This window comes from Salarias fasciatus, chromosome 19 (genome assembly GCF_902148845.1).
Source record: "Salarias fasciatus chromosome 19, fSalaFa1.1, whole genome shotgun sequence".
Lineage (NCBI taxonomy): Eukaryota > Metazoa > Chordata > Actinopteri > Blenniiformes > Blenniidae > Salarias > Salarias fasciatus.
In genome coordinates, this window is record NC_043763.1 from 15,784,800 (window position 1) to 15,811,054 (window position 26,255).

General features: G+C 42.6%; 3 protein-coding genes and 1 pseudogene across 3 annotated transcripts; all 4 read right to left on the reverse strand.

The window, feature by feature from the left end:
• Positions 1–803: 803 nt before the first annotated feature.
• Positions 804–4,488, reverse strand: LOC115407321 (alcohol dehydrogenase 1-like). Its single transcript, XM_030117710.1, has 9 exons — positions 4,355–4,488; positions 2,923–3,024; positions 2,634–2,775; positions 2,351–2,438; positions 1,962–2,181; positions 1,618–1,878; positions 1,345–1,477; positions 1,095–1,233; positions 804–986 (listed from the first exon to the last, which is right to left on the reverse strand). The coding sequence occupies exons 1-9, from the start codon at positions 4,370–4,372 to the stop codon at positions 953–955; spliced, it is 1,137 nt and encodes a 378-aa protein (XP_029973570.1). The 5' UTR covers positions 4,373–4,488; the 3' UTR covers positions 804–952.
• A 5,024-nt stretch (positions 4,489–9,512) lies between these two features.
• On the reverse strand, positions 9,513–12,669 carry LOC115407322 (alcohol dehydrogenase 1-like). The gene is made up of 9 exons (XM_030117711.1): positions 12,639–12,669; positions 11,489–11,590; positions 11,226–11,367; positions 11,035–11,122; positions 10,712–10,931; positions 10,348–10,608; positions 10,142–10,274; positions 9,758–9,896; positions 9,513–9,672 (listed from the first exon to the last, which is right to left on the reverse strand). The coding sequence occupies exons 1-9, from the start codon at positions 12,654–12,656 to the stop codon at positions 9,639–9,641; spliced, it is 1,137 nt and encodes a 378-aa protein (XP_029973571.1). The 5' UTR covers positions 12,657–12,669; the 3' UTR covers positions 9,513–9,638.
• Positions 12,670–14,279: 1,610 nt separating this feature from the next.
• On the reverse strand, positions 14,280–17,484 carry LOC115407325 (alcohol dehydrogenase 1-like). Its single transcript, XM_030117713.1, has 9 exons — positions 17,450–17,484; positions 16,095–16,196; positions 15,846–15,987; positions 15,625–15,712; positions 15,317–15,536; positions 14,950–15,210; positions 14,733–14,865; positions 14,511–14,649; positions 14,280–14,416 (listed from the first exon to the last, which is right to left on the reverse strand). Exons 1-9 carry the CDS (start codon positions 17,465–17,467, stop codon positions 14,383–14,385), a joined length of 1,137 nt encoding a protein of 378 aa, XP_029973573.1. The 5' UTR covers positions 17,468–17,484; the 3' UTR covers positions 14,280–14,382.
• Positions 17,485–21,758: 4,274 nt separating this feature from the next.
• Positions 21,759–25,712, reverse strand: LOC115407328 (alcohol dehydrogenase 1-like; annotated as a pseudogene).
• Between the last annotated feature and the right edge of the window lie 543 nt (positions 25,713–26,255).

Here is a 26,255-nt window from a genome sequence, read left to right on the forward strand (position 1 = left end):
CCTGCTCCCTTCCCTGATCTTTTGTGCAATTTTATGTCACCTGAATGTAAGTGATTTGAGTATATAGACGTGGGTGTGTGTGTGTGTATATGTATATAAATGGGGGTGGGAGAGACACAGTTTTTAATTGCTGTAAAGGGCTTCATGTTGCTTTTAACTGTCTGAAAGGCATTAAAGGCTCATTTTGATTTATGTGATGACAGAACAGGGCAGAACAAGACAGAGCGAGACGTGAGGGACGGGAGAACAGGTGAAACCAGTCAGGGACAGAGGAGACAATCACAGTGAGAAGGGAGGGAATAGGGTCTGAAATGAGAGGAGAAACCTAAAGCAACACATGAGTCATGAAACACTAAACATTAACACACCTAACAAGACATAATACCCAGAATGGAAATGTCTCAAGTTTTCAGACACGTCTTCTCGATGTCAGACACTGAACTGCTGCTGCAAATTGTGTTTGAGGTGTGCAAAGCCACAAAATAAGGTGATAATAACCTTGTTGTGTATCGAGTGTTATTATAAGTGATTATATGGTCTCACATTATTTCATTTAGAGGGCTTGTTGTTTGACTGTAATATCCTTTTTTATTGCAGATTCTTGAAGAAGCAGACAGAAGAACCTCGGAGGGATAAATCCAGGAGTCCGTGACTCCGAGGCAATTACAACACAACCTGCAAAGTGAAGCAAACAGGCTGCCCACTGTAAATCATTGCTGGGAATGTGTAGCTAGCAGTTAAAACTTCCACAGAGCTCGACAAAACTTGCTAATAAATAAACACACAGACAAAAATCTCACAAACCCAAGTGAATTCTTTATTGTGCTTCACAAACGCTTCATTTTTTTTTTCTTCCTCACAATCAACATCTGCTCATGTTTAAATTAATTACTATCTGCATCTGGAATGCTGTTTTCTTTGGCTTTGTTTTCACAAAAGCTGCACGGCGATTTTACTGTGGTGAAACACTCATGACTGCTCGGATGCTGTGGAACACAAAAAAAAGAAAGAAAGAAAGAAGTGAGCAGATCTGCGTGGGTTCAGGCTGCTGTTTGGTGAAAAGAGATGTAGAAAGCGTGTGAGAATAAATCTACCATTTGCCGTGCCTCATCAGTTCAATCACATCGTTGATTTGGTCCAAAGTCACGTTGTGAGTGATGAGTTCATCCAGGTTTAACTTCTTGTCCATGTAGGCTTTCACCATCTCAGCCACGCCGTCTTTACTCTTAAAGCCTGAGCAGCAAAAAGCACACTCACTTTAAAGAAGCTAAATGACTTGACGCCAACACTCTTTAGTTGATCTGTAATTCATTAAAGAGGGATGAATGTTTCTATTTAACTCACCTCCAAAGACTGTGCCCTTCCACGTACGACCGGCAATGAGATGACCCGGCGGGATTGCTACGTCGTACATGTCCGTCCATCCCACGATCACACTGACGCCCCAGCTGGCGATGCACGACTCCAAGGCACTGCGCTAGATGGGAAAATGACACGAAACAGGTTCATATCCACGCTCAAAATCCCCAAAAGGTTACTAAGGGGCTTCGAATGAGTAGGTAAGTTGCAAATAATTGATAAATTATTGACAGATATATACTGAACAGCTTTCCTTACCATGACCTCTACATTCCCAACACACTCAAAAGAGAAGTCCACTCCTCCATTGGTCATTTCAGCCAACACTTCGCTGATTGGCTTATCGTGATCCTTGGGGTTCACACACTCAGTCGCACCAAGTACTTTGGCCTTGCCAAACTTGTCGGGATTCACATCTACAGCAATGATCCTTTTGGCTCCTGCAGCTTTGCATCCCATGACTGTAGCCAAACCCACAGCTCCCAGGCCGAATACGGCACACGAGGAGCCCGGTTCCACCTACAGGAAAAGATAAATTAAGCAATTTTGATTGCAACTTTCATCAATCAAAGGATATATATAATTGACAAACACATACAGACCTTAGCATTGTTCACTGCTGCTCCATACCCCGTGCAAACCCCACATCCAATGAGACAGACTTTGTCCAGAGGAGCATCGGGGTCGATCTTCGCCACAGCAATCTCGTCAACCACGGTGTATTCAGAGAATGTGCTGGTTCCCATGAACTGATTCACTCTTTTGCCCTTACAGGTCATCCTGGACACCACGGAAGACATAATTTCCTGACGAATCCTGGTCCTAAAAAAGACATTTATTTTTATGTTAAAACAAAGGTCCCACTAAAAATCCTTGACTAAAATCATGTCAACTTCACAGTTGATTGCATTTTGAAATTAGATGTATGACTGTTTAAGAGGAGTGAAGAATGGTGAAAACATGAAGCAAATGGAAGGAGATCAATGCCCACCATGCTACTTCACACTGATTGGTCCTTGGACTCTGACAGAATCGGCATTTCCTGCACTGGGAGAGGGTCACAGGAATCACCTTGTCTCCTGTTAGACAAAGCATCGGACACAAGCTTTGAAAATTTAAAATAAATCCTACTTGCTGGTTCCTGTATTTTCAGGAATCTGGGACGATGTTTACGTCTTGATGCTAAGCTAAATATTAACATGAATCTTTCTCCTTCCAGATATGAATAAAGCAAATACTAGTGTGTTTCTACACTGAAAAACTTCACAACTGACCTGGCTGAAATTCAGTGACTCCCGGCCCGACGCTCTCCACGATGCCTGCTCCCTCATGGCCGAGGACCGTTGGGAAACCCCCTATAGCCATGCTCTCCAAAAGATGGTACAGGTCTGTGTGGCACACAGCTGTTGCCACAATCTAAACCAAAGATAACAACCGCAGCCACTAATGAGTGTTTGTTCACCGTTTTCATCCAACTTGTAGAATCAATTATTTGACTTTTCAGGTTGCTGTAGAAAAGACTTTGACGGTAGAGCTCTGGAAAGAGTCATTGGCGGCTCTCACCTTGATGCGGACCTCATTGGCCTGAGGTGGGGCTACCTCAATCTCCTCAATCACCACGGGCTTGTTGGGCTCCCAGGCCACTGCTGCTTTACACTTGATCACCTAAAACAAGCAGTAGTAAAATATCTAAAAGAACCGATAGAAATGCTTTGTGGCGGTGGATATAGCAGTAATACATTTCTGCTTGTTACCGTTCTATCATAGGAATTCAAACTTCTCTTGATCACAGTATTGTGTATATGCAAGCTCCACAATCTTCACTGATCACATGAAGTCAACGAAACCCAAAGCGAAAGCCTCCCTTAAGGCTATGGCATTACCATCATGCAGTGGGACTGTTTTGATATTCTCTTTTTGATCTCATTGAATGTATCAAAGAAACACAAATATGGGATGATTGCCAAGATATTTTAGAGATAAATATGTTGGTCTGTGGTAAAGCTCCTGGATTGCTGAGGAAAACAAGCCAAATCCATCCAATAGCACAAAGGATGTAGTTATTTTTAAGTGACTAGCAATGAGTTAGAATAAAATCAAACTGAAAAACTGTTCAAGAGAGCTGAAAACTACTAAATTGGCAACATTTGTTTGTGCATCATGTTGAGAAAGTGTCAGAAAATAGCAACAAACAGCAGCGAGAAACACTTGATCAATGGTCATCAAGGTTACTGAAGACCGTGCAAATTAATTTCAGTGAGGACTGATGATAACTGACTCCAAGGTGCATTTTTCACTATGCATAAAATATGTTGTTGTGCTTGCATTTCTTTATTATGCATGGACATCCTAATGAATATGTGAAGTATAAATAAAACATTAACTGTAGACTGGAATGCATCATGATTCAATTCAATGACGCAGATAGAAGAAGATCAAATAAAATAACATACTAGAATGAGAAGACTCCCCTACGACCCTGACTCCTCATCCTCATTCTGCCTCTCTGGTGTTGACAGAAGATAGATAGGAGCCTGGGAGTCACCAGAGGCAAAACAGTGAAACGCACAAATTAAATGCTCCCTAATAACAAAACACATGAATGACAAACACTTAATTGCTGCCTCAGCTTTTTATTGTGGGGGCATTATTCGAAAAAAAAATTGTTATTGATTATTTTCACCTAATTTTTTATCCTCTGTTTTACTGGCCTATATTGGATTTCCTGTTCTGATGTTGTTGCCAGTGTCCGCAGCTGAACCGAGCCGACAGGACGCTCCAAAAGCTGCAAGCCAAGTTAAACAGAACATGAGATATTTATCTGAGGCAAAGGGTGATAGCTGGAGTTACGTAAAGTAGGAGATTGCATAACGTATGGAGAGTTCCCGTTCCTCCTCTTGGTCCACTCAACAGACAAAAACTAACAAATCAAACTGTATGCAATGCAGTGGCGAAGCGTGACACAGATGTACAGCGTTAGTTCAGGCGGTCATACCTTCCCGGCTGTTGCCATTTTTAGCTTTGGAGATCAGGTTTCAGAGGACCGACAGGAGCTACTCGACACTGAAGCTGCAGCGCAGTGAAGACACTAAGGTGCTTCGCAGATTTGCAAAATGGAGCCGTCCTCAGTTATCGTGTTCTCACATGACTTCTTATCAACAAATGGACGACTAGTATGCAAGAGGTTATAAAAACGGAGGGGGGGCTTCCAGCTCTAACAGAAGACAGAATCTGTCAGAAACAACGAGGAACCGAAAGCAGACAGAGACACGGAGGGTGTTTTCAAAGAGTTTATTAAACGTGGAGTCGAGGCTGAGGAGTCCAAAAGGCAAGACGGAAAACACAAACAGTAAGTCCGGAAACAGAAGATCACAGAACACAAGGAAGCACTCAACGTCTGCATGCAAGCATGGCACGACCATCTGGCGCTGAGCACACTGAAAGGGGAGGATTTTATATTCAGAGGGAGGGGAGCAATGAGAGGCGATAGGGTAATTGGAAGTGTGGATCCTTCACAGAGGCAAACACAGGCGATACACAGACACAAGGTGGGGCTAAAATACACAGACTTCACTGATCGGTGGAGTGTAGACCACTGTTTATATCTTGTATCATGACGCCTGTTTCTGGGTTGGAGAAAGTAGGAAACAAGTGAAAATGTTCACACAAACAATTACAAACAGGAAGTTTCTCTGAAATAGCAGCAGATGCAGTGTGTTCAAAGTCTGCGGTCGTCAGTGTCTGCCAGAAGTGGTCTGAAAGCGATTCATTGGAGATGAAGATGCCTTTTTTGTGCACATGGAGGGAGAGCAGGTGTCTGTTGATCTGATCCAATAGATCTCGTGACTCAAATCGTTGCAGAAGTTGATGGTGTTTTTGATACTGGACCTCAGTTTGTCGTCTCTGGAGCTGCATGTATCCTGTTTAGGGTGGCTGGGTGCTGGAGCCAATCCCGGCTAAGTACTGCAAAAGGCAGGGACATTTAAGGTTTAAAAATTAACCTCGCCCCACTCCACTACTCTCTCATCCAAAAATAAACAAACAAAAAAAGGCTCTCCCTGTGTTCTTATTTCTCTCAAAAAACTCTTGTTTCATGGGATTTAACACTTGTTTTTACCACAGCCAAACGTCAGGTCATATGGAATCCATACCTGGATTTGGTAGACATGTTTTGGCAGTGAGAGGGACGCCTACACGTGACTGGATGGTCATTCATTTCCATATTAAATCTTAACTCACCATGAGTTATTTCATGTGCAATGAGGAAAACTCATTGGCCTCGTTTACGTTGGCTCAAAAATCCTCCGTACAATCAGATTGTAAGGTGAATGGATTGTAAATGTGTCATGTAAACACCTGAACTTATCCGCTTTACTTGCAAGGGTTACCTGCAAGGAGAGAAACAGCTCATCCACATGGTAGCTTCCTTTCCTTTGCCAAGGGCAGTTCTCTCACAGCGATTTATTGAACAAAGGGTGGGAATGACATATGTTTCCTTGGTAAAGATTGGTTTCAACATCCTGTTTTGGAAGCATAAAGCAACAGTTGCAGCAGGAAAAGGATAACACGTACTCAGTCAGCATATGACGCACCCAGTAAGCACAGATATTACACACCCAGTATGCATAGATATGTTGCACCCAGTAAGCATAGATATGACGCACCCAGTAAGCATAAGTAAGATGAACCCAGTAAACCTAGGTAAAGCGCACCCAGTAAGCATAGAAAAGACGCACGCAGTCTGACTGCAGGCAGTTTACTCAAAGTTCCTCTCACTGAGTCAGCTTTCAATTTCCTGAGCAGTGTTCAATACAACATTAACAATGAAAGCATTCAGCAATGATGATCAAACATAATATTTCCAACACAGCGGAGTGGATTAAATGGAGGATTGTTCATTCTGTGCATGCGTGGTGACATGCGCAGTGAACAGGAAGCAGGAAAGTCAAAAACAAGCACAAGAACTCGACGGTGGTTGAGAAATGCTATTTTAATAAAAATCCTGAAAGAACAACATTGCAGAGGCGAGATCACCGCAAATCATGCAGCAGTAAGTTGTTCTAAGTGCTCTGGGGCAGGCGACCAACTCCCATGTTAACGAGTGACGGATTTCTGTAAACACATGTTGGTAACAGCAGATGTTGAAATAAGACTCACAAAAGGCATTAAATATAGATTTACTGTAGCTGTAGATAGCCGACGTTCGCTACAGCGACAACAAGTTTCAGTCGGGTTTCCAACATCTGTTGGTCACAAGTAAACAGGGAAACCAGTTAATTCGAAACATCGGCAGGTGGAGCAGAGCCCCGGTCAGTGCACACACCGGGACGTGTGAGCAGCGTATGATACGCTTAAGTTGGAACATTATTTGAGCAGATAAAAACACATTGCTCTGCGCTGAGGACTGCTGGCTGCAAAGCTAAAGATCAGGACCTGAAAATTCCGTGAGCAGCTTTGTGCGCATGTTACAAATATGTCGTCCATTTGGGAGGACTCCGTACAATCCGCTTCACCCGGGGCCCTTGTAAACGAGTACTGAACGTGAATCGCTTTGTATGCTGTCCATGTATACACATGCGTTTAATAGTATTGTTTTCAATCGGATTGAAAAAAACACCCATGTAAACTGGGCCATTGAAAGATCATACATCATAGTACAGGTCACACTAACTTACAGTCAATATCGGGTCAGATCAGATCTCAGCTATGTGGCGTGAGGAGATACCAAGGACAATAAAGAGGCTACAGGTGCGACCATATCCGTTCAGTGTAATCAGTGTACTTTCACTGGACCCTGGGAGGTTGGGTGTGAGAAACTGTTTTATTGGTGGACTTTGGTTGGACTTGTTGCAGTTTCCTACCAGGAATGATAGCAAACACTAAGACACTCTCCATTTTCATCACATGCAACAATGGAAGCTTATAAGAATACTTCATGCACAGTTTAGCGTACACTCGGTAGATGTCTATTAAATCAGCTTTTTTCCAATAACAACTTGTGACCATAAGACTGTGAATAAATCTGACTTTGCAGTTTCATATTCAGAGAGATTCAAGGTCTGAATATTTGTAAACATCTGGGAATAAGTAAAGAACATTGGACTGAGCTGTCCAAGCCAATTATAAAAGCCAGTTTTCATCTTAACTGGTGTGTTTAGAAGTGCGATGAATAAAATCCTTCCTGAAAGTCTTTCGCTACGAACACATCTCATTTCTCACTTCAACAGAGGGCAGCAGTGACACATGCGGCCGCCACAGTCCAAGCCCACTGGGACACGAACACTGCACATTAACATATCAAACATCTTCAAAATGGATCTGAAATCAAGGCTTGCATTTTTTTTTCCCGTATTTGCATGAGATCAAAACCAGCAGTGATCTGCTCAAAGGGCAGAATGTGAGTCACAAATTCATCCACTTTGAATTTTTTGTTCATGGAGAATACTCCCCCGTCAGCGTGAGAACAATGCTGAAACTCTGGCATGCTGGGAAAAATGTAAATAAGTTCAATTAGATAGAGAGGGTGTCACTGCATTCACTGCTCAATGCATGTAGCTGCTTTACATATGAAGCATCACATACAAGAAATGAGTTCACAGCAGAAATTGCATCATTAAATTTTCTTACCAAGTTTATACAAGTTTGTTAAGTTGAATATGACTCAAAAACATCCTGAGCTGTCTTCTTGTCTTCGGCCAAGACTGTAAAAATCCACACAGATGGGGAGAAACTCTTCAGCTTTTATGTGTGCTTGGCCCACCATCACACAATTTATCCTCTTTGTTTTCTTTTTATATGCTCATATCTTGGAGATAATCTGAAGCGACTGTTGTCAACTTTCCCCTGTCCGTCACTGTGAGGCTTAACGACAGGTCTGATCCCAAAATCTTTAAACTTTACTACCTGCATAACACCTTCACACACACACACAGAAATAAAAGTTTGATCTGCAGCGAAGGATGAAGGATGGACACTGTGTCTGTTTACATGCAAAAATCTCCAATGTGATCACCAACTTACACGAAAGTTCAGAAGGTTTCTGTCAAAGTGACGGCAGAATAGAGAAAAACAGGCAGATTGGTGGGATCTCAGTGTGATGTTTCCAACAACGCAATCAATCCACATTCTAACCATCACTTCGTGTCATTTGTTTTGGATAAAAAAAAAAAAAGAGTAATTACTATCTTATAGAATTTGCCTGGGTGAGTTTATGCAGATTGGGTAAAGACATCTGGAAAAAGCAGCTGTTTGAGGCGGTTCAGGAGATTGATCATTGTCGAGGTGCCTTTCTTTTGGAGGATCTCTGTCCAGCTGGAAGTGGACGCTGCCAAATAGAAATACCAGAAAGATTATGTGTCTCTTCTGGCCTGGAAATGTTTCAGGAGGAGCTGACATACTTTGCCAGAGGAATCTGTGTTACGGAGTGCAGGGTTTAACCTTCCACCACTTCTCTACTACCGTAGGGTGGGGGAACACACACAGATGGAACGCTGGATCACACACACGCTGATACATAATGTTTTGAACAGTCTGTCCATTTAAAGGTTTGTGCTTTTTGTGTTTTTATGATACTCAGAACTGTAAGAGAAACAAATTCTACTGCATCACTAAATAAACCAACCCCACATAAGAAACAGAAGTGTTTATCCTTGGTTTTATGATTGTTTTAATTACACTTGCATGTACAGTGCATTCCAACTCACTATAAAATATTTTCACCCCTTGTTTTTACACAGTCTGGTTAGTTTCAAACAGTGTGAAGTCAAAGGAGGACTTCAGTCTTTCACAATTACAGATCAGGGTTTAGTGGGAGTTGATAACACAAATCTGTTTCATATTAGAATGCGTATGAGTGTTTTAATTTGATTATTCTGTTCTACGTGAGGATCATGAGGGGTAAAATATGGTTTTATGTTATAAATACATCATCAAAATCTGTAGAAAACTGAGAATCCATCCGTGAGTGTAAACAATAAAATTTCTTCCCCTGCCACACTAAACATGAAGATGTGTTGTGATTTCATATCAGTCGTGCAAATCTTTCCAATCTCAGTGAAGCAGCAAAATTAGAAAAACACACACAAAGAAATTGATTCATCTGTAAACACCGTTTATTTTCCTCGGTTTGCTTGTTGTTTTTAAGAACAATGTACATTGTTACACACAGTTTGATTACATTGTGCTGATTTTTGAAGGCTAGTAGGCTAAATGCCTTTAATGATCATGTATAATTAATTCTTCTTGTTGAGACGTCAGCTCCAGATAGAACCTTCAGGGCCTTACTGCGGAGACACGCTGACAATAGTCCGGATGCTGCGGAACAGAAACACAAGTTAGTGTGGTAAAAAAAACAAACATTTGATTAGTCATGAGTAAAAGAGAAGGGATAGGAGTTTACCATTTCCCATGCTTCATGAGTTCAATGGCATCGTTGACCTTGTCCAGATTCATCTTGTGGGTGACGAACTCGTCCAGCTTCACCTTCTTCACCAAGTAATCTTTGACCAGCTGCGGTACGCCATCCTTGGATTTAAACCCTGGAAACCACAGAACATCACGTTACCCAGTGAGGAAACAAAAAACATCTTTGCAATGCTCTGAGCTTATAGGAACTTTGTTGTTTGGGAAAACATAAAATAAAATGTTACTTTAATCAGTATATCATATTATTAACGATAATGTATGTACATTTCTTGCGCAGTCTGTTCTCCATTGGCTTGACCTTAATTTTTATAAATTTGTTGGGATAATTTTATGGAGGTCATAGTCATGTTTGTCTCACCTCCAAACAGAGAGCCCTTCCAGGTTCGCCCACCGATGAGCTGGATGGGTTTCGCTGAAAAGTCGTTCATGTTTGTCCATCCGACGATCACACTCACACCCCAACCCTGCACGCAACACTCCAAGGCACTGCGCTGCAGGAAGGAATAACACACTGTCAGTGGACTCATAAACGATCCACAGCAGACGGTTTTCAGTGAGTCTTACCATGACCTCCACATTCCCGGTACACTCGATGGAGAAGTCCACTCCTCCGTTGGTCAGCTCAATCAGCACTTGGCTGATGGGTTTATCGTGATCTCTGGGGTTCACGAAGTCAGTGGCGCCAAACACTTTGGCCTTCTCGAACTTGTCGGGATTGATGTCGATGGCAAAAATCTTTTTGGCACCTGCGTTCTTGCAGCCCATGACCGCAGCCAAGCCCACGGCTCCCAGGCCGAACACGGCGCAGGTGGAGCCCGGTTCAACCTGCAGTCAGACAGAGGCGGAGTTGGACGTCTTTCTGCCCCACGCTGTGACAAACACCATTCTTCCCACACCCTATCACCAACTACCAAACACACACACACACCGCGGCAGTATTGACAGCTGCTCCATATCCAGTGCTGATCCCACAGCCCAGGAGACACACTCTATCCAGCGGGGCAGCAGGGTCGATCTTGGCCACGGCGTTCTGGTTCATCACAGTGTACTCGGAGAACGTGCTGGTTCCCATGAACTGATACACCTTCTTTCCTTTACAGGTGAACCTGGTGTCTTCAAGCGACATCACATCGGGGCGAAGAGCAGCCCTGAACAGAAAACGAGTCGAAGCTTTTCAGTAAGGATGGCACATACGTACCACAAGATTGTAGCATTCAACGGTTGCACAGCAAAGACACAAAAAAGGCTCACCATCCTTCAGTGCAGTTATTGGATTTGGGATTCTTGCAGAAGCGGCATTCTCCGCACTGAGCGATGAACAAGGGGATGACTTTGTCTCCTGAACGACAAACAAATGTTTGTATATCAAACAACTTTCAGACCAGTTTATGAAGAGCACAAAAAGTAAATAAAAGTGACCATGTCGGTGAACTTTTACTGACCTGGCTGAAATTCAGTGACTCCAGGACCAACACTCTCGATGATGCCGGCTCCCTCGTGGCCAAGCACTGTTGGGAAGCCATCCTTATGCATGCCCTCGAACAGGTGGTACAGGTCAGTATGGCAGACGCCCGTCGCCACAATCTGCATGAAAACAGCGACATCGGTTTCTTCATAATGCTGAAGCAGTGGGTCGGTTTTTCTGGATCAGCAGTTACACCGTCATCTTCCAGGACAGCGCGAAATCCGGCGAGCGGTTTCTCACCTTAATGCGGACCTCGTTGGCCTGAGGCGGAGCCACCTCGATCTCTTCCATCAACAGAGGCTTGTTGGGCTCCCAGGCCACGGCCGCCCTGCACTTGATGACCTACGGTGACAACATCTTTTCCTTAACTGTTTTGACATTTGTTTATTTTTACCTCCATGATTGCTAGTTTCAAACAGTATATTTGAATCGTAAATGTACCTGTACACACCTGTGATTTGAAGGCTGCTGGTTTTGCTTAAGGTGTGACCATTAGCTTTTCTGCTTAATTGGTATCTTTTGTGCCAAAAAATCAGATCTTTATTCTCACTGACCAACTAAACTGGTGTATTTTCTTTACATATAGAGAATTATCTGGTTAACACAAGAGTTTTGTTAAACGCTAGTACAGATACAGTGTTTGTCGCTCATTTACTGATGTGATAATCAAGAAAAAATGAAAAAATGATTCTTCCGTCTTAATTTCGGCTTCATCAAAACTGTTTTCAACAACGTGTCGGCGATGTCCATCCAGAGCAAACAAACCAAAACAATAAAGACACTGAAAAAAGCAAAGCAAAGCATCTGAGTTTGTGTGTTGAATTTGAGGTCTAAGGACGGCCGCAAATAACAACAAAAGAGGATCAGATGTTTTATTTTTCATTCATACTCTGTATTCCAGCAGTATATCCTCTTTTGACCTTCTCCATGGTTGTTTTTGCCAAAATACTCTTACACAATCCTCTCCTGGAAGTTTTTATTGGTGTGTCGAGTCAGATCAGTCGTTGCAGCTTCTCCACAAAGTCACCCCCATGTTTTTGCGACGGAGGAAGAAGTAACTTTAAACTCTAACTAGTGTGAAATTAAGATGCAGGCACACAAAGACTTCAGATTAAAAATAAAATACTGAAACTCTTTTGACATCATTGAGATGTTTAAACTTTCAGATCACTTCAACAAAGACAAATGAGAAAAATCTTTGAAATCCTTGCACTGTATATTTCATGATAACATCATCACTGATGCATAAATCAGATATATTAATGCAATCTTTGTAACCTTGATTTTGTCATCCTAATAAGCTGCATTATTTTCTGAAGTCACAACAGTGAACCATCACTGCTGTGCATGTGTGTCTTGGACAGCTTCCAACAGTGATCCGTGTACCTACCTTACCAGCTGTGGCCATGTCTGCTGCAAAGTTGAAGCAAAAAAAAAAAGGAGAGGAGATAAGAGGAAAAACAATATCTGCAGGAACAGAAAATGAGGGAGAAAAGACGTGGATTGAGCTTTAAATACTGCAGTGGGAAAGGCGGTTCTGCAAACACACGAGGGGCAGGGACTCTAGATACGTTTGATAGTTACTTTTATTGCTGAAACCACAAAAATGTTCACCTTCAGAGAAAAAAACATACTAACCAGTGATCATAAGGGTGTTGATTAATTAGCACATTTTGAAAATGAAAAAAGGAGTAAAAGCATATTGTTGAGGCTATTTGATGAATCTGAATGTATTTGTGATGTATGTCTATGACTGTGTGTTTATTGGGAGGACAATGAAAGTTTTATTGAAAAAAGCAGGATTGGTCAAGAAGCCGGATGTCAGGATGAGAGTCGAGGCGGCACCTTGTCGATGATATTAATGTCACAGTTACATCATATGGAGACATCAATTACAGTTATATAACTGAATTAACTCGAACAGTGTGTGTGTGTGTGTGTGTGTGTGTGTGTGTGTGTGTGTGTGTGTGTGTGAGTATATGTGTGTGTGCCCAAGGTTTGTTGTGGGTGGGATCTTAGCAACACCCTCAGCACACGGTTGGTCAGGTTGGGCCAAGCCCAGTCTGCTCAGACACCAGGAGGAAGGCGGTGGAGGAGGAGGAGAAGGGACACGGACACAAGCCACCAGCCAAGAGGGGGCAGCACCACCCTGACAGCAAGAGTGGATCCTTCCCCTGGGGCCAACAAAAGGAGAAGGTTACGACCTTCATAAGAAATAAGTGGAGAGAATTCCATGATCAAAAAAAGTGTAGTTTTTCCAGAATTTTTCCAAATTTTTATGATTTAAATGTTGATGGCTTTGGGGTATAAACTGTGTCAGTTCAGTCTCATCTTACAGAAAAAAAATAATGATAATGTAAAGTCTGTCCACTGTAGTGGATCTGATAGTTTATTGAACCTTATCAGAAAGTGTTTTTGAGCTGTTTGGACTGAAAAATAGTTGGGTCTTTTTAGTGAGGTAAATGAACCCCTGAAAGTAAATTTACCCAGGTGAAAATCTACCTCAGGTCAACTCAACCTGGCTGTGCTGAATATTGATCATAAATTGGGAAAAGCTTTGAATCTTGGCCAATTAGTCCACCGATTTACCAAAAATCATGCTGGAATGAACAACTGGAAGACAGAGTTGGTGCTCTGTGTAATGTCTATTATTCTTTGCTTATTTTTTGGCAGTTTGTGTGTATTTTTATAAGCAACTAGTCCCAGCCTTTACCTCTCGTCAAAAGCTGGTTTAGAACCGTCACTCTCTACTTGAGTTCAGGCCTCAGCAGATGGCGTATTGCACACACAGTATCAGTTTATAATGCTCCGGCTTACGGCTGTAAGCTCTCAGGACAGTTTTGATTAACATCGGGACATCATTAACATACAGATAGATGAATCAATGGATAGTTTTTCATTATGATACATTCCAAAATAAAAATAAAAAAACACACACACAGTTAGACATGGATATGACTGTTGCAACACTTTATTGTTCCTTGGTCTTTTTTTATACCTGAACACAGATAGTGTCACAATCATTACTTGCACTAAATCTGCAGCGATACTCAGTGAATGATTAAAGGAGTCCTGGAATGTCACGCCGAGACGCACGGAGCGATTTCGCCATCGCTCACAGTAACTTGATGACCTCACTCTGGACAGACTGCCATAAGTGTTCGGATGCTGCAAAACAGAAATCAAAACACACATTAGAATGTTTCTGTTTCTTCATTTTAGCATTTATAAGTCATGTATTATGAAAAGTGAGGAAGCGTACCATTGGCCTTTCTTCATGAGTTCAATTGCGTCGTTGACCTCATTCAGAGTCATTTTGTGGCTGATGAACTCCTCCAGATTCAACCGTTTAGCCAGCAAGGCTTTCCCCAGGTCAGCGACGCCATCCTTGGGCCTGTATCCTGAGGCCCAGATAATTCACACGTTGTTTTAGCAGCGCCACTTACAGCATGAGCTGCTCAACACACTTCATGGAGGGTCTCACCTCCCCACAAGGAACCCTTCCATGTTCGTCCAGAGATGAGTTGAGCAGGTCGGGAAGCGAAGTCATGCAGGTCCGTGTAGCCGACGACCACGCTGACACCCCAGCCTTTCACACAAGCCTCAAACGCACTGCGCTGCATGCAGAGACGTCACATTTTCAAACATCAATTGCTACATCAAGCAGACCAATCTTGAAACAGTTTTCCTGATTTCTTTACCATGACTTCCACGTTCCCCGTGCACTCTATTGAGAAGTCCACCCCTCCATTGGTCAGGTCGGCCAGCACTTGGCTGACGGGCTTGTCGTAATCCTTCGGGTTTATAGTGTCAGTGGCGCCAAGTGCTTTCGCTCTGTCAAACTTGTCAGGATTGATGTCGACTGCAAAAATCTTCTTGGCCCCTGCATTCCTGCAGCCCATGACGGCGGCAAGACCCACCGCTCCCAGGCCGAAGACGGCGCAGGTGGATCCCGGTGTCACCTTCAGGAAAGGAAACAATGATCAGTAAGGCACTGCAAGCATAACAGACAGTCTACGGGTTTCATTTCAAATACAACAGCACATGTTGAACTCTTTCCAGGTTTACCTGAGCAGAGTTGATGGCAGCTCCATATCCGGTGCTGACCGCACAGCCGAAGAGAAAGACCTTGTCCAGTGGCGCCGCAGCGTCGATCTTCGCCAGATCATTCTTGTGTACCACGGTGTACTCAGAGAAGGTGCTGGTTCCCATGAACTGATACACCTTCTTTCCCCGACAGGTGAACCTGGTCACCGCTGAGTTCATGATGTCGGGGCGTTGGGACCACCTGCACAGAAAATGGATTCCTTAGAAACAGAATAAACGAATGCTTGGGAGTCAAACTGAACAATAAGTGTTTCAAGTGTTTTCCTCACCATCCTTCATCGCAGTGGTTTGATCTGCCGCTCTTGCAGAAGCGACACTCGCCGCATTGGGAGATGGGCAGGGGAATGACTTTGTCCCCTGAATTTCAAAAGCAGGACAAATCGATTTTAAACCACGGTACAAGGAGACAAAAAACTAAAATGTGACTCTCAAACCGGACTGAGAGAAACAGCTTTAAATGCATCGATGGCCCTTGTGAGCGTCTACAGACCTGGCTGGAATTCGGTGACCCCGGGACCGACGCTTTCTACGATCCCCGCTCCTTCATGGCCGAGGACAGTCGGGAGGGCGTCTGGATGCTTGTTGTCATACAGCTGGTACAGGTCCGTGTGGCACAGCCCGGTCGTCACAATCTGCATTGGAGGAAAACAGAGATGCTCACTGTGGACAATGGAGGTATCTTCATATCGGTGTTTTGCATTCACTGTTTATTGGAAGAGTTTGGATGACAGTCACTGACCTTGACGCGGATTTCGTTGGCCTCAGGTGGGGCCACCTCGATTTCTTCTATCACCAAGGGTTTGTTGGACTCCCAGGCTACTGCTGCCTTGCACTTGATCACCTGAAGAGAAAACAACGATGAGAGATAAACAGTGACTCTCTGTCTTCCTTATCGCCATCGCGGATGATAAGATAACCCTTGATAACACGATGGTGCAGTAGTAATGACGACTATTTGAACGTGTAGCAGTGTTTACTGCTCTGATCTGACGCCCGGTTCACGGATGGTCTCACAGTTCACTTCACCTTGCACCTGGATGTTTAAACGGCAAATTATCTGTTACTTCCGTGCCCCCACGGGTGGAGTTGTGTTTGAATGATAAGAACAAAGGTGGCGTTGCCGACATGAGGCAATGGAAAGCAAACTCGATGAAAGACTAACTGAAAACAGCTGTTATGTCAGTGAGAGTTTTTTTTCATGTTATTTCAAGGCTGCTCGGTGAATAATCTCTGCACGGACGGCGGGAGGCCTCGAGTAACCTCGTCTTGTCAGCTATAAAGTTTTCACCAAAGAGTCACGATGAGTTCAAGTGAGGTTTGATTCTTATAGTTGTTTCTATTAGTAGATCTGTTCACTCTGGACGGGTGAAGTGGCACTCAGTCACAGATTATATGTTTACAGAGAAGCTTTCAATATCCTGAGCTGCAGCAGCCACATTGTTTTTATGACTTTATTATTATTTTTTAACCACCTGATGAAAGAGCAATCTATTAAGATGTGAGGAAATGCGCTGCTCAAAGGTCATGAAGAGACAGTTTAGAAAGTGTTTCTGAATATTGTGCTCAAACCTGCCAATACTATCTAATGTAATATAAAGTAGAATTAAACAAGGTGCTAATTTATTAGTTTGTCTCTTTGCTGCTCTGAAAGACAAAAAAAGCAGAAGTTTTCTCTCTCTCTCTCTCCCTCTCTCTCTCTCTCTCTCTCTCTCTCTCTCTCTCTCTCTCTCATCCCGACCACATTTTTCCCAATGGTATACTTTCGTTTCATAACCTTGTTGGAACTCACCAGTGGTTTCACGGTATTTTTCTTTGCCAATACTCAAAGTTCGCTTTCAGTTCAACTTCTATTTTCATGCTGAGCCAAATCAGTTCATGTGACAGAACTTCAAAGTACTTGTTTTTGATTCAGTAAATAAAAAATAAAAAAAAATAAATAAAAAACAATAAGGTGGATTGAGAAGAATTAGCGTACAGATATGCAATCACTAGTAGTAATTATTATTGATTTCTCATTCTAAACCAGGATGTTAAGCCGAAACCACTGCAGGTGTGAGCTGGACATCCTTTTTTTTTTTTTCTTCCTGCACCTACCTTACCAGCTGTAGCCATGTCTGCTGCAGAAACGAACCAGGAAGAGAGCAGAGCTAAGAAGAAGGAGGAGTGATGAATGAGAAAATGATGAGGAGAATATCTGGGCTGCGTGTTTAAATACTGCTGCTGGAGAAGCTGTTATGCAAACACTGGTGGGGCAGGGACCTTGGATGTCTTCTATTGCTCTGTTTTATTGGTTATCAAAATTGCTGCAGTCATCTCTTTGAGTCGGGTCAGGGAAATGTTCAGGTTACAGATATTGACATAAGATAAATAATGAGGACATATCTTTCAGAGAGAACTGTGGGAATGTGGATAAAAAAGAAAAAGGGAAAGGAATGAACATTCAACAGGAGCACAAGTTGATGAATAAAACTGGATGAACTAATAAGAAATGATTATTTTTTTCATTTCATGCATTTTTTTTTTTAATTCATAGACATCAGTAGTTTAATCCACGATATAAGTGGTTTCCAAATTCTAAAGCCCTGCAGACCCCTCTCCAGTGTGTGATCAGTCTGACAGGGGGACAGGATGAATAGATGAAGGATACTGTAATAAAATGTAACACGTGATAAAAACGGCGAGGGCTACGTTTGGGTAACTCCACGGCCACAGGGGCCAAGTCCTCAGCTGTGACTTTCAGGGGGCAGAGACGCCTGAAGCTCACTGCAGGGCCGCAAAGGAGTTTTGATAAAATAACTTATCATGATTTTTGGGAATGTGGCTTTGTTTGAGAATGTGAAACAACAGAAGCCTGAAGGTGAGTTTAATCTTCTTCACAGACTTTTCCGATTCAGATTTATATGGCTGCAACAAAACGTAAAGTTCAAAAAAATCTAATAATCTCACATGCTGTTGAAACAATACTAACTTCCCTTTTTTATCGAACTGATTTTCAGCCAAACTGGAGCTGTTTTCCATTGTGAGGTTTCAACTACTGAGAATCTTTTGTTTAACTTGCACAGAGTATTAAGAAGATTGATGTATTTAAAAGTATTGCAGGAGGGAAATGTTTAAAATACCACTTTAGAGAAAATGACAAATGAACTGGGACTTGCACTCTGGGCTGGATAGTGGTGCAGTGGTTGGTTCTCATGCATCACAGCCTGGCAGCATTTTCTTCATGAGGTTAGTACTCTCTCTTTGTGTGTGAGTGGGTTTTCTCCAGGTACCTGGTTTCCTTCCACAATTCAAAAGCATGTATTTGAGCTGCTCGAGACTTAGAATTGCCCGTAGGTATGAACGTCAGTGTGTGTCTGTAATACAGCCTCGGTCCAGAAGACATTGCGGCATCTCGGGTTATTACAGATTATGTTTTTTTCTTTTGACACCATCACATAAGAGAAGGAACTCATTTTGTTTCAGCAAATCTGTATCGCTGGATATTTGACGGTTCACTCACTGCTCCCTTCAACATTAACACTTTGCATCACGGTCTTTCACCTTAATGTCCAGTGTTACCAAAGGTTTCCTGGGACAATTATTCCTCTGCTGCCTGACAACTGATTACCTACAGAGACAGTAAAATGTGTGGAAGACAAACTGTGACTCCACATTTTCCTTATTGACATTCTTGACCTTTGGAAGATGAACCATCACTATGACTGTGCAGTATTTTCAACAGACCTAAAAGAGGAGCTGCACAGTCGAGTATTTTACTGCTCTATAAGCAACACGTGTGGCTTATCATTTAGGTTTAGAGTTCACCTACAGCGTTTAATCGGTGAGAAGTAGGTGGTGTGATCCTCGAGCAGCTATAGGAGGCGAACTCCATGACACAGCAGCTGTGTCAAAGAAGAAGAGTCATGTGCTGCACCTTGGGCACAGATCATCTGCCAGTCATACAGTAGAACAAAACTTGATGTGGTTAACTCTTTAAAGTTCAAAAAGAGTCATTTTTCCAAACATTATGTAAGATCTGTCATTTTCGAGATGCTCGGAAGTCAAATGCGTGTTAGTGTTGTTTCCTAAGTCCTAACTGAACTCCTCATGCAGAGCACATGGTTTTCGGCCCAGATTCTAACAGCCTACATAAAAAAATAAATATGTAGGGCTTCTAAATTTGGGTACTTAGATAGGCTTAGATCAATATTTACTAACAAAACGGTTTTAGACGTACTGCATGTGCAGCTGGCCGATTTTCAAAGTCATGCCTGGATTTGGCAAGAGGTACTGTACTTTTTAATACATAGTAGTACAAGATAATAAGGGCAATAACTCATTCATGGTCTTGATTAAAGCAGTAAAACGGATACTCAACAAAGACTGTTCTGTTGTAAAGAAGTGCTGTTTACTGCAGGTGTTTTATTGACCTCAGATAAACCACGTACGTGCCTGTTGGCATAGCTGCTGCTTGTTCAAATAACATTTGAAAAGAACGCTTAAAATCAGGGAAATGAATGCAGATCATGTTTATTAACATGGTTATATGCATAGCAAATGCGAATGGGTTAATTGACTCCAACTCTGGACCAGTAGGTTTCTTGAATTCAATCTCTCAAAAGCAATCGGTCTAAAGATTTTTTTTTGTGTGTAATTTTACACAAACGTCATTCAAGCGTAAACTATGGGTTAGTTTTGTAACCTTATCGGATGTCATCGTTGGCTTGTGGCACGTTGCCAGTTCCCTCAGTTGCGCAAATCGTTCAATAAGGGTGAAACTTTTTTGCCGAGTCAGACAAGTTCATGTGACGTATCATAAAAGGTACTCTGCTTTTATTGGCGTAAAAAAATTGAAATTAAAATTAAACATGGTTTGAGTGAAATTAACTTGCAGATATACAACAATGTCTCATCAAGAGAGATTATGGAACAATCTCCTTTACAGCACCTTATTCATGTTTTAGGTTCCTACAATGCGTGGGTGGAATGTGGCCTACTTTTTGCGGCGGCAGTGACATTAAACCAACAACTCCACCTTATCTGTGCCTTATCAGTAACGTGTGCAAAAATCAGGAGATGAGGAAAAGATTTGGGCGTCATGTTTACATACAAGCTGCTATCAAATACTCGGAGCTGGAACTTTGGACTTTGCTCAGCTTTTATTCTCGTTTTATCATTGTTTTTATTAGTGCTCAATATTGCTGCAGTCATCTCTTTGAGTCAGGTCAAGGAAACAATTGAGTTTGAAATGTTGTTGGTTTTTTTTTATATATCTAGCATCTTGGGCCAGCAGTGAGATAGATCTAAAGGTGCCAAAAGTCTGACAAACTCTTTATTGATTTATTAATCATTGAAATAAGTAAAAGTAATAACCATTTCTCAGGCCTGGTCTTAATTTAACAACCTGAAAGAAGACAGTGGCCCTATGGGAGAGGAACCTGCAGGTTTCTGTATCGCCACAGTGACCCCATGTGGTCCAGACTGGAGTGAAGATGGATGGATTCAGAGTTAATGCTGTGATAAAAGATCGAGATCAACCGGGGACGTGTTGAGGTGACTGAATGACCAGAGGGGCAAGTAGCCACCAGGCCCGAGGCCCCAGACTCTCCGGGGGGCAGAACACCTCCAGCTCACTGCAGGGCAGGTATTTAAAGGAGGTTTGATAAATCAATCTTTTAAATGATTTTTTTGCAGTAAATTTGGTTTCTATTTGTTTGTTTTGTGTGTGAGTGTGTGAGTGTGTGCATCACAGGCTTCACACACACTTAAATATCTTGGTTTGTTATTCGTGCATTTGAAATAACTCTGCACATTAAGTATGGACAGTACTTTTAGGTTCGCTTGAGCGCGAGAGATGAGTTTTCTCTCCTGGACCTGAGGCTCTGCTGCCCCTGATAATCCACATTACATAACTTTAACAAGGTATCATGATGGTACCCGAATGTAAAAGTGTTTCAGGGGGAAAGCGTCTAAAACTCCACTGGGAACAAAGATAAATTGATCCAGATGTATTGAACTGACCCGTGTGCAGCACTGTACTGCACTGCGAAGCTTGTTGTCATTCTGGCGGCCATTGAACCTTCCTTAATTGCCCTGTGTTAGAAGAAGCATAGATCTCTGACCAGTACAAATAAAAAGCTAACAGAACCACTTGAAATTCAACATTGTGCAGCAAAGGATTTTAGAACTATGGCAAATTTTCTTTATTACTGTTTTTGTGACATCCGCACTACACACTCGTCTGTTGTGACCTTTTCTTTTTCTTTACAAACTTTTGCCGCTGTGCAGATGAATCCCGACTCCCCTCACCAGAACTGCCTGCACTAATCTGCCAAATGGTGTTTGTTACATGATTTAAATCTCGGAGCAACATGCTGCAGCACACTCCACGGTTTCAGCATCGCTGAAAGTAATCTCAACGGTCCTATTGTGGGGAAACATTCACAACCGTTCGGACGCTGTGGAACAGAAACAAAATGCAAATTAGAGATGTTCTAATCCCTTGAGGTCGTGAAGGGGAGGAGTAGGAGTGCAGAAATGTACCACTGGCCGAGCTTCATGAGTTCAATGGCATTGTTGATCTGGTCCAGAGTCATGCTGTGAGTGATGAACTCATCCAGCTTCACCCTCTTGTCCAGATAGGCTGCTACAAGCTCAGGCACACCCTCCTTAAGTTTATACCCTGAGAACCACAAAATGAACAAGACGTACACCTTGAGCGTCACAATACCAGCGCCATGATCTCTCTGCAAACCCTACCTTACGGCACGCTTTATCACTTTAACATATTCGGTATGCCTCCTCTGTTCCAATAGAAATCTCAACTGTATAGCAGAAAAGTAAATTAATTCTCTTTAACCAACCACACAAACCCAGATCTTCTGAGAAGTTATTAATAATGAAAAATGTGTGTGTGTAACCATGTGTGTGAGCATACATCCTAACAACAGAAGTTCGGTTTGATCATAATGAATAACTGCTGAATGAAGAATGAATATTGAAGGCAGAGATCACATATATGATTCAGTAAGACATTAAATAGTAAAGTGAGATACAGAAGGAAGGGTAGGAATAAATAATCTGCTGCTTTGCTGTCATGACGCATGTGTGGTTTGAGCAGATTTATCTACGCTGCAGCCGGAGGGACATGGGTACAATATATAAATATGGAAATTGTTATAGGCTGCATGTCCGAAATAAATGAGCATTATCATTATCAAATAATCTGAAATCAAGTTCTGAATGAGCTGTGCAGTAGAAACCATGTGCACACGCTTCTATTTTTCACATCTGGGCTGTAAATGTGTGTGTTTCAGTTCCTTTTGGCATTTCGTGCTCAGGTTACATGAAACGCCGCTCCAGCGTCTGCTCCCTCGGTTCCTGAGCTTCGCAGAGCTGCCCATGAGGCAGCCGACATCAAATGCAACAAAATACCGTGGTATTCTGCATAAACCACCTGTTACTTTGAATCCATGCATAATGGCACTCACTCACTCGCCTTTTGCTTCATTTGAAGCCATCCTGGCATTTTGTTTGTCTGTTTGATGTGATAGATTCTTGGGAATATCTCGGCCTCACCTCCCAAAAAGTGACCCTTTCCACGTCCGTCCGGCGATGAGCTGAAGTGGTCGGGCGGCGAAGTCGTGCACGTCCGTGCAGCCGACAATCACGCTGACGCCCCAGCCTTTCACACACGACTCCAACGCACTGCGCTACATGAAGGAAACAACACAAAGTCAGAATATTCGTTCAGGGAGCTGCTTCTCACTGAGAAAACAGCATTTCCGGTTTGCCCTACCATGACTTCCACGTTCCCCGTGCATTCTATAGAGAAGTCCACTCCTCAGTCGGTCATGTCAGCCAGAACGTGGCTGATGGCTTCATCGTGATCCTTGGGGTTCACCTCATCAGTGGCACCGAAGACTTTGACTTTTTCAAACCTCGTCGGATTGACATCGATGGCAATGATCCTTTTGGCTCCTGCGTTCCTGCAGCCCATGACCGCAGCCAAACCCACAGCTCCCAGGCCGAACACGGCACAGGTGGAGCCCGGCTCCACCTGCAGGAGAGGAGACTGTGGTCAAACACATTATTATGGGTCGCTTTAGAAGCATTCTATAAAATCTGAATCAGAGGTTTAATACTAGGCGGCTTTGGAACTTTTCTCCAACCTCAAACACTGATATGCCGCATTAGTCTATATTTTAGTCATTCCTGGGTTGACCAACAATTCTTCAGACTTCAAAATGTGTTTGTGCTCTGATTTGAACTGTCAACTGTGAGACCTCGTCTCGACAGGTGTGTATGCCTTTCCAAATCATGTCTGGTCAACTGGATTTACCACAAGTGGACTCTTGATTAAGCTGTAAAAACATCTCAAGGATGACCAGTGGGGACAGGATGCATCTGAGTTCACTTTCAACCTTCATGGGAAATGCTGTGAATACTCATGTGACTTCTTTCTTTTTTAATTTCGATAAATTTGTAACTCATTCAAAAAACATTTTTTCACATTGTTTTTATGGGTGGAATATGGAAGAAAAAGTTTTTTTTTCTTGAATAAGGTTACAACATACCAAAAAGTGGAAAGTGATTCATTGTGAATGCTTTCTGGAAGCACGATAAGTCTCACAGACTTCGAGAACAAATATTGCTGATGCCCTTGAGCATAGGATGGGATTTAAAAAGCTCGATGATTGAAATAAGATTAATATTAACGAGTCTCCACACTGAAGAAATTCATCAGAGCAGACCTCACCTCAATAGCATGATACCTCAAAAAGATATAAAACTCTTCCAGGGACTGTGTGGCAGTCTTTCAGCACATTTAATCAGTCTATTGTTTTTTTGACCCCAAGTCAAAATGGCTGAAGGTGTCGTCTCTCTGTATTCTGTCCTCTTGTGCTTCCAGTTTGTCTTTTCCACCCCAAACTGCCTCTGGCTGCATCTCATTGTTCCACCTCACCCAGTTCACGTCCCCAGTGCCTCGTCTTTTCTCTGATTACCTGATTGTCTTGAGAAACAAGATAAATATCAGGATTCTTCTTAAGATTCTTAGCATAGCAAAGGGGGATCGACCTCCCTCCTCAGGATTAACCGTTTCCACCTGTGCTGCCGGCTGAGGCCAGTCAGACATGAAATTCAAACAAATCTGGATGCATTGACGACACAGCCACATGCAGAGTGGAGTATTGTCAATAATCGCACACCTGAGCAGTGTTGACAGCTGCTCCGTACCCAGTGCAGACCCCGCAGCCCAGGAGAAAGACTTTGTCCAGACTTGGAACTCGGTGACACCAGGACCGACGCTTTCTACGATGCCTGCTGCTTCGTGGCCGAGCACCACTGGGAAGCCATCGTTATTCATGCTCTCAAACAGGAAGTACAGGACTGTGTGGCACACGCCAGTTGCTGCGATCTACATAAAGACAGTCAAATGAAATGTGTCTTTTTATGGCTGCATTGCCAAACTAACAAACCACTGAACTCTTTCTCAGAAGAATTTGGAGAGCCGTGTCTCACCTTGATGCGGACCTCGTTGGCCTGAGGTGGAGCCACCTCAATCTCCTCCATCGCCAGAGGCTTGCTGGGCTCCCAGGCCACCGCTGCTTTACACCTGATGATCTAAAGGGGAATCAACATCAGTATTTTCTGCAACTCTCTTGTCTTTGGTATCTTGGGATACATGGATAAATTTACCTGGCAGGATGAGATCTTTTCCAGTGCTTCTCTGTTTCAGCCAGCAACTTTTGTTTCTCACAGTTTTAAATGAGCTTTCCTTGAAATAACTCATTTTTAACACTATTTTTAAGAATTACAACAACTTTAACAATTCAGATAACCCACTTGAGTAGAAAAAAAAGAGATTTAAAAAACATTTACATGAGCTTGAGTAAAGACATTTTAAACTTGTCTTTGCAGTTCACTGCGCTGAATTCAGTTTTGAATTTAAAGTACAAATGTTACCAAGTGAAGCAGTCATCCAAAAGAAAAAAGTGTGACAAAGGTGCATTTAGCTCTGTCTCTCTTTCCACAATCACATTTTGGGACACTTGTTCACTGTTTAGTTTCCAGCTGAGTGTCACATTAACCAAAACCATGAATGTTTCGCATGACACACATCCTGCATCTGTGCTGCGGTGGCTGATGCACAGTCACATTGACAAGATGTCCAGTTATAAACAGACAAACAGCAACCGTCTTCAACCACAGAAACCATGTCAATAATAGCACCATTTAGAGTAATATCCTGAGTTTAAGGTCACTTCCTGATCCAATATCTCTTCTCTGCCATCACAATGAAACGCTGCAGCTGTACACACACACACACACACGCCTCCATGCTCCATGTTCCACCTACCTTACCGGCTGTGTCCATCTCTGCAACAAGGATGAGGTGAAGTGAGAGGGCAGCAAAGAGTAGGGAGGATTAGGAAAACAGGTTTAAAGTTATGCAAACATTCAAGCGGGGGAGGGGGGGGGGACTTTGAACACTTCAATCCTGAAAATTTACTATTCCAGATGAACAATTTCCTGAATGTGTGCAGATGTAACTGATTCGTGATCAAATGAATATCAGAATGTCGTGCAGAGGGGAAAAAAATCCAAGAGAGGACAGTATGCAAATCACACAATTTCATTTTATTTATTCTTTGAATGATCTACTGATACACTGTATGAGGGCGACATTGAATATATTACCGGTTTTGCTGATGTGTTGCAAAAAGTGTTTTTTTTTCTTCTCTTTTTTGGTTCTACAATCAAATGCTTGGCAATTAGTCAACAGGGACGACACACCCAGCGCTAAGCACGGCAAGTACCGCCGGAGACCAGGTCTGGGTCAGACAGGACTTTCAAAGACGAACAATTCATGTCATCATATTTACCATCTTCAGAATTCTTAGAAAATCATTAGCTTTAA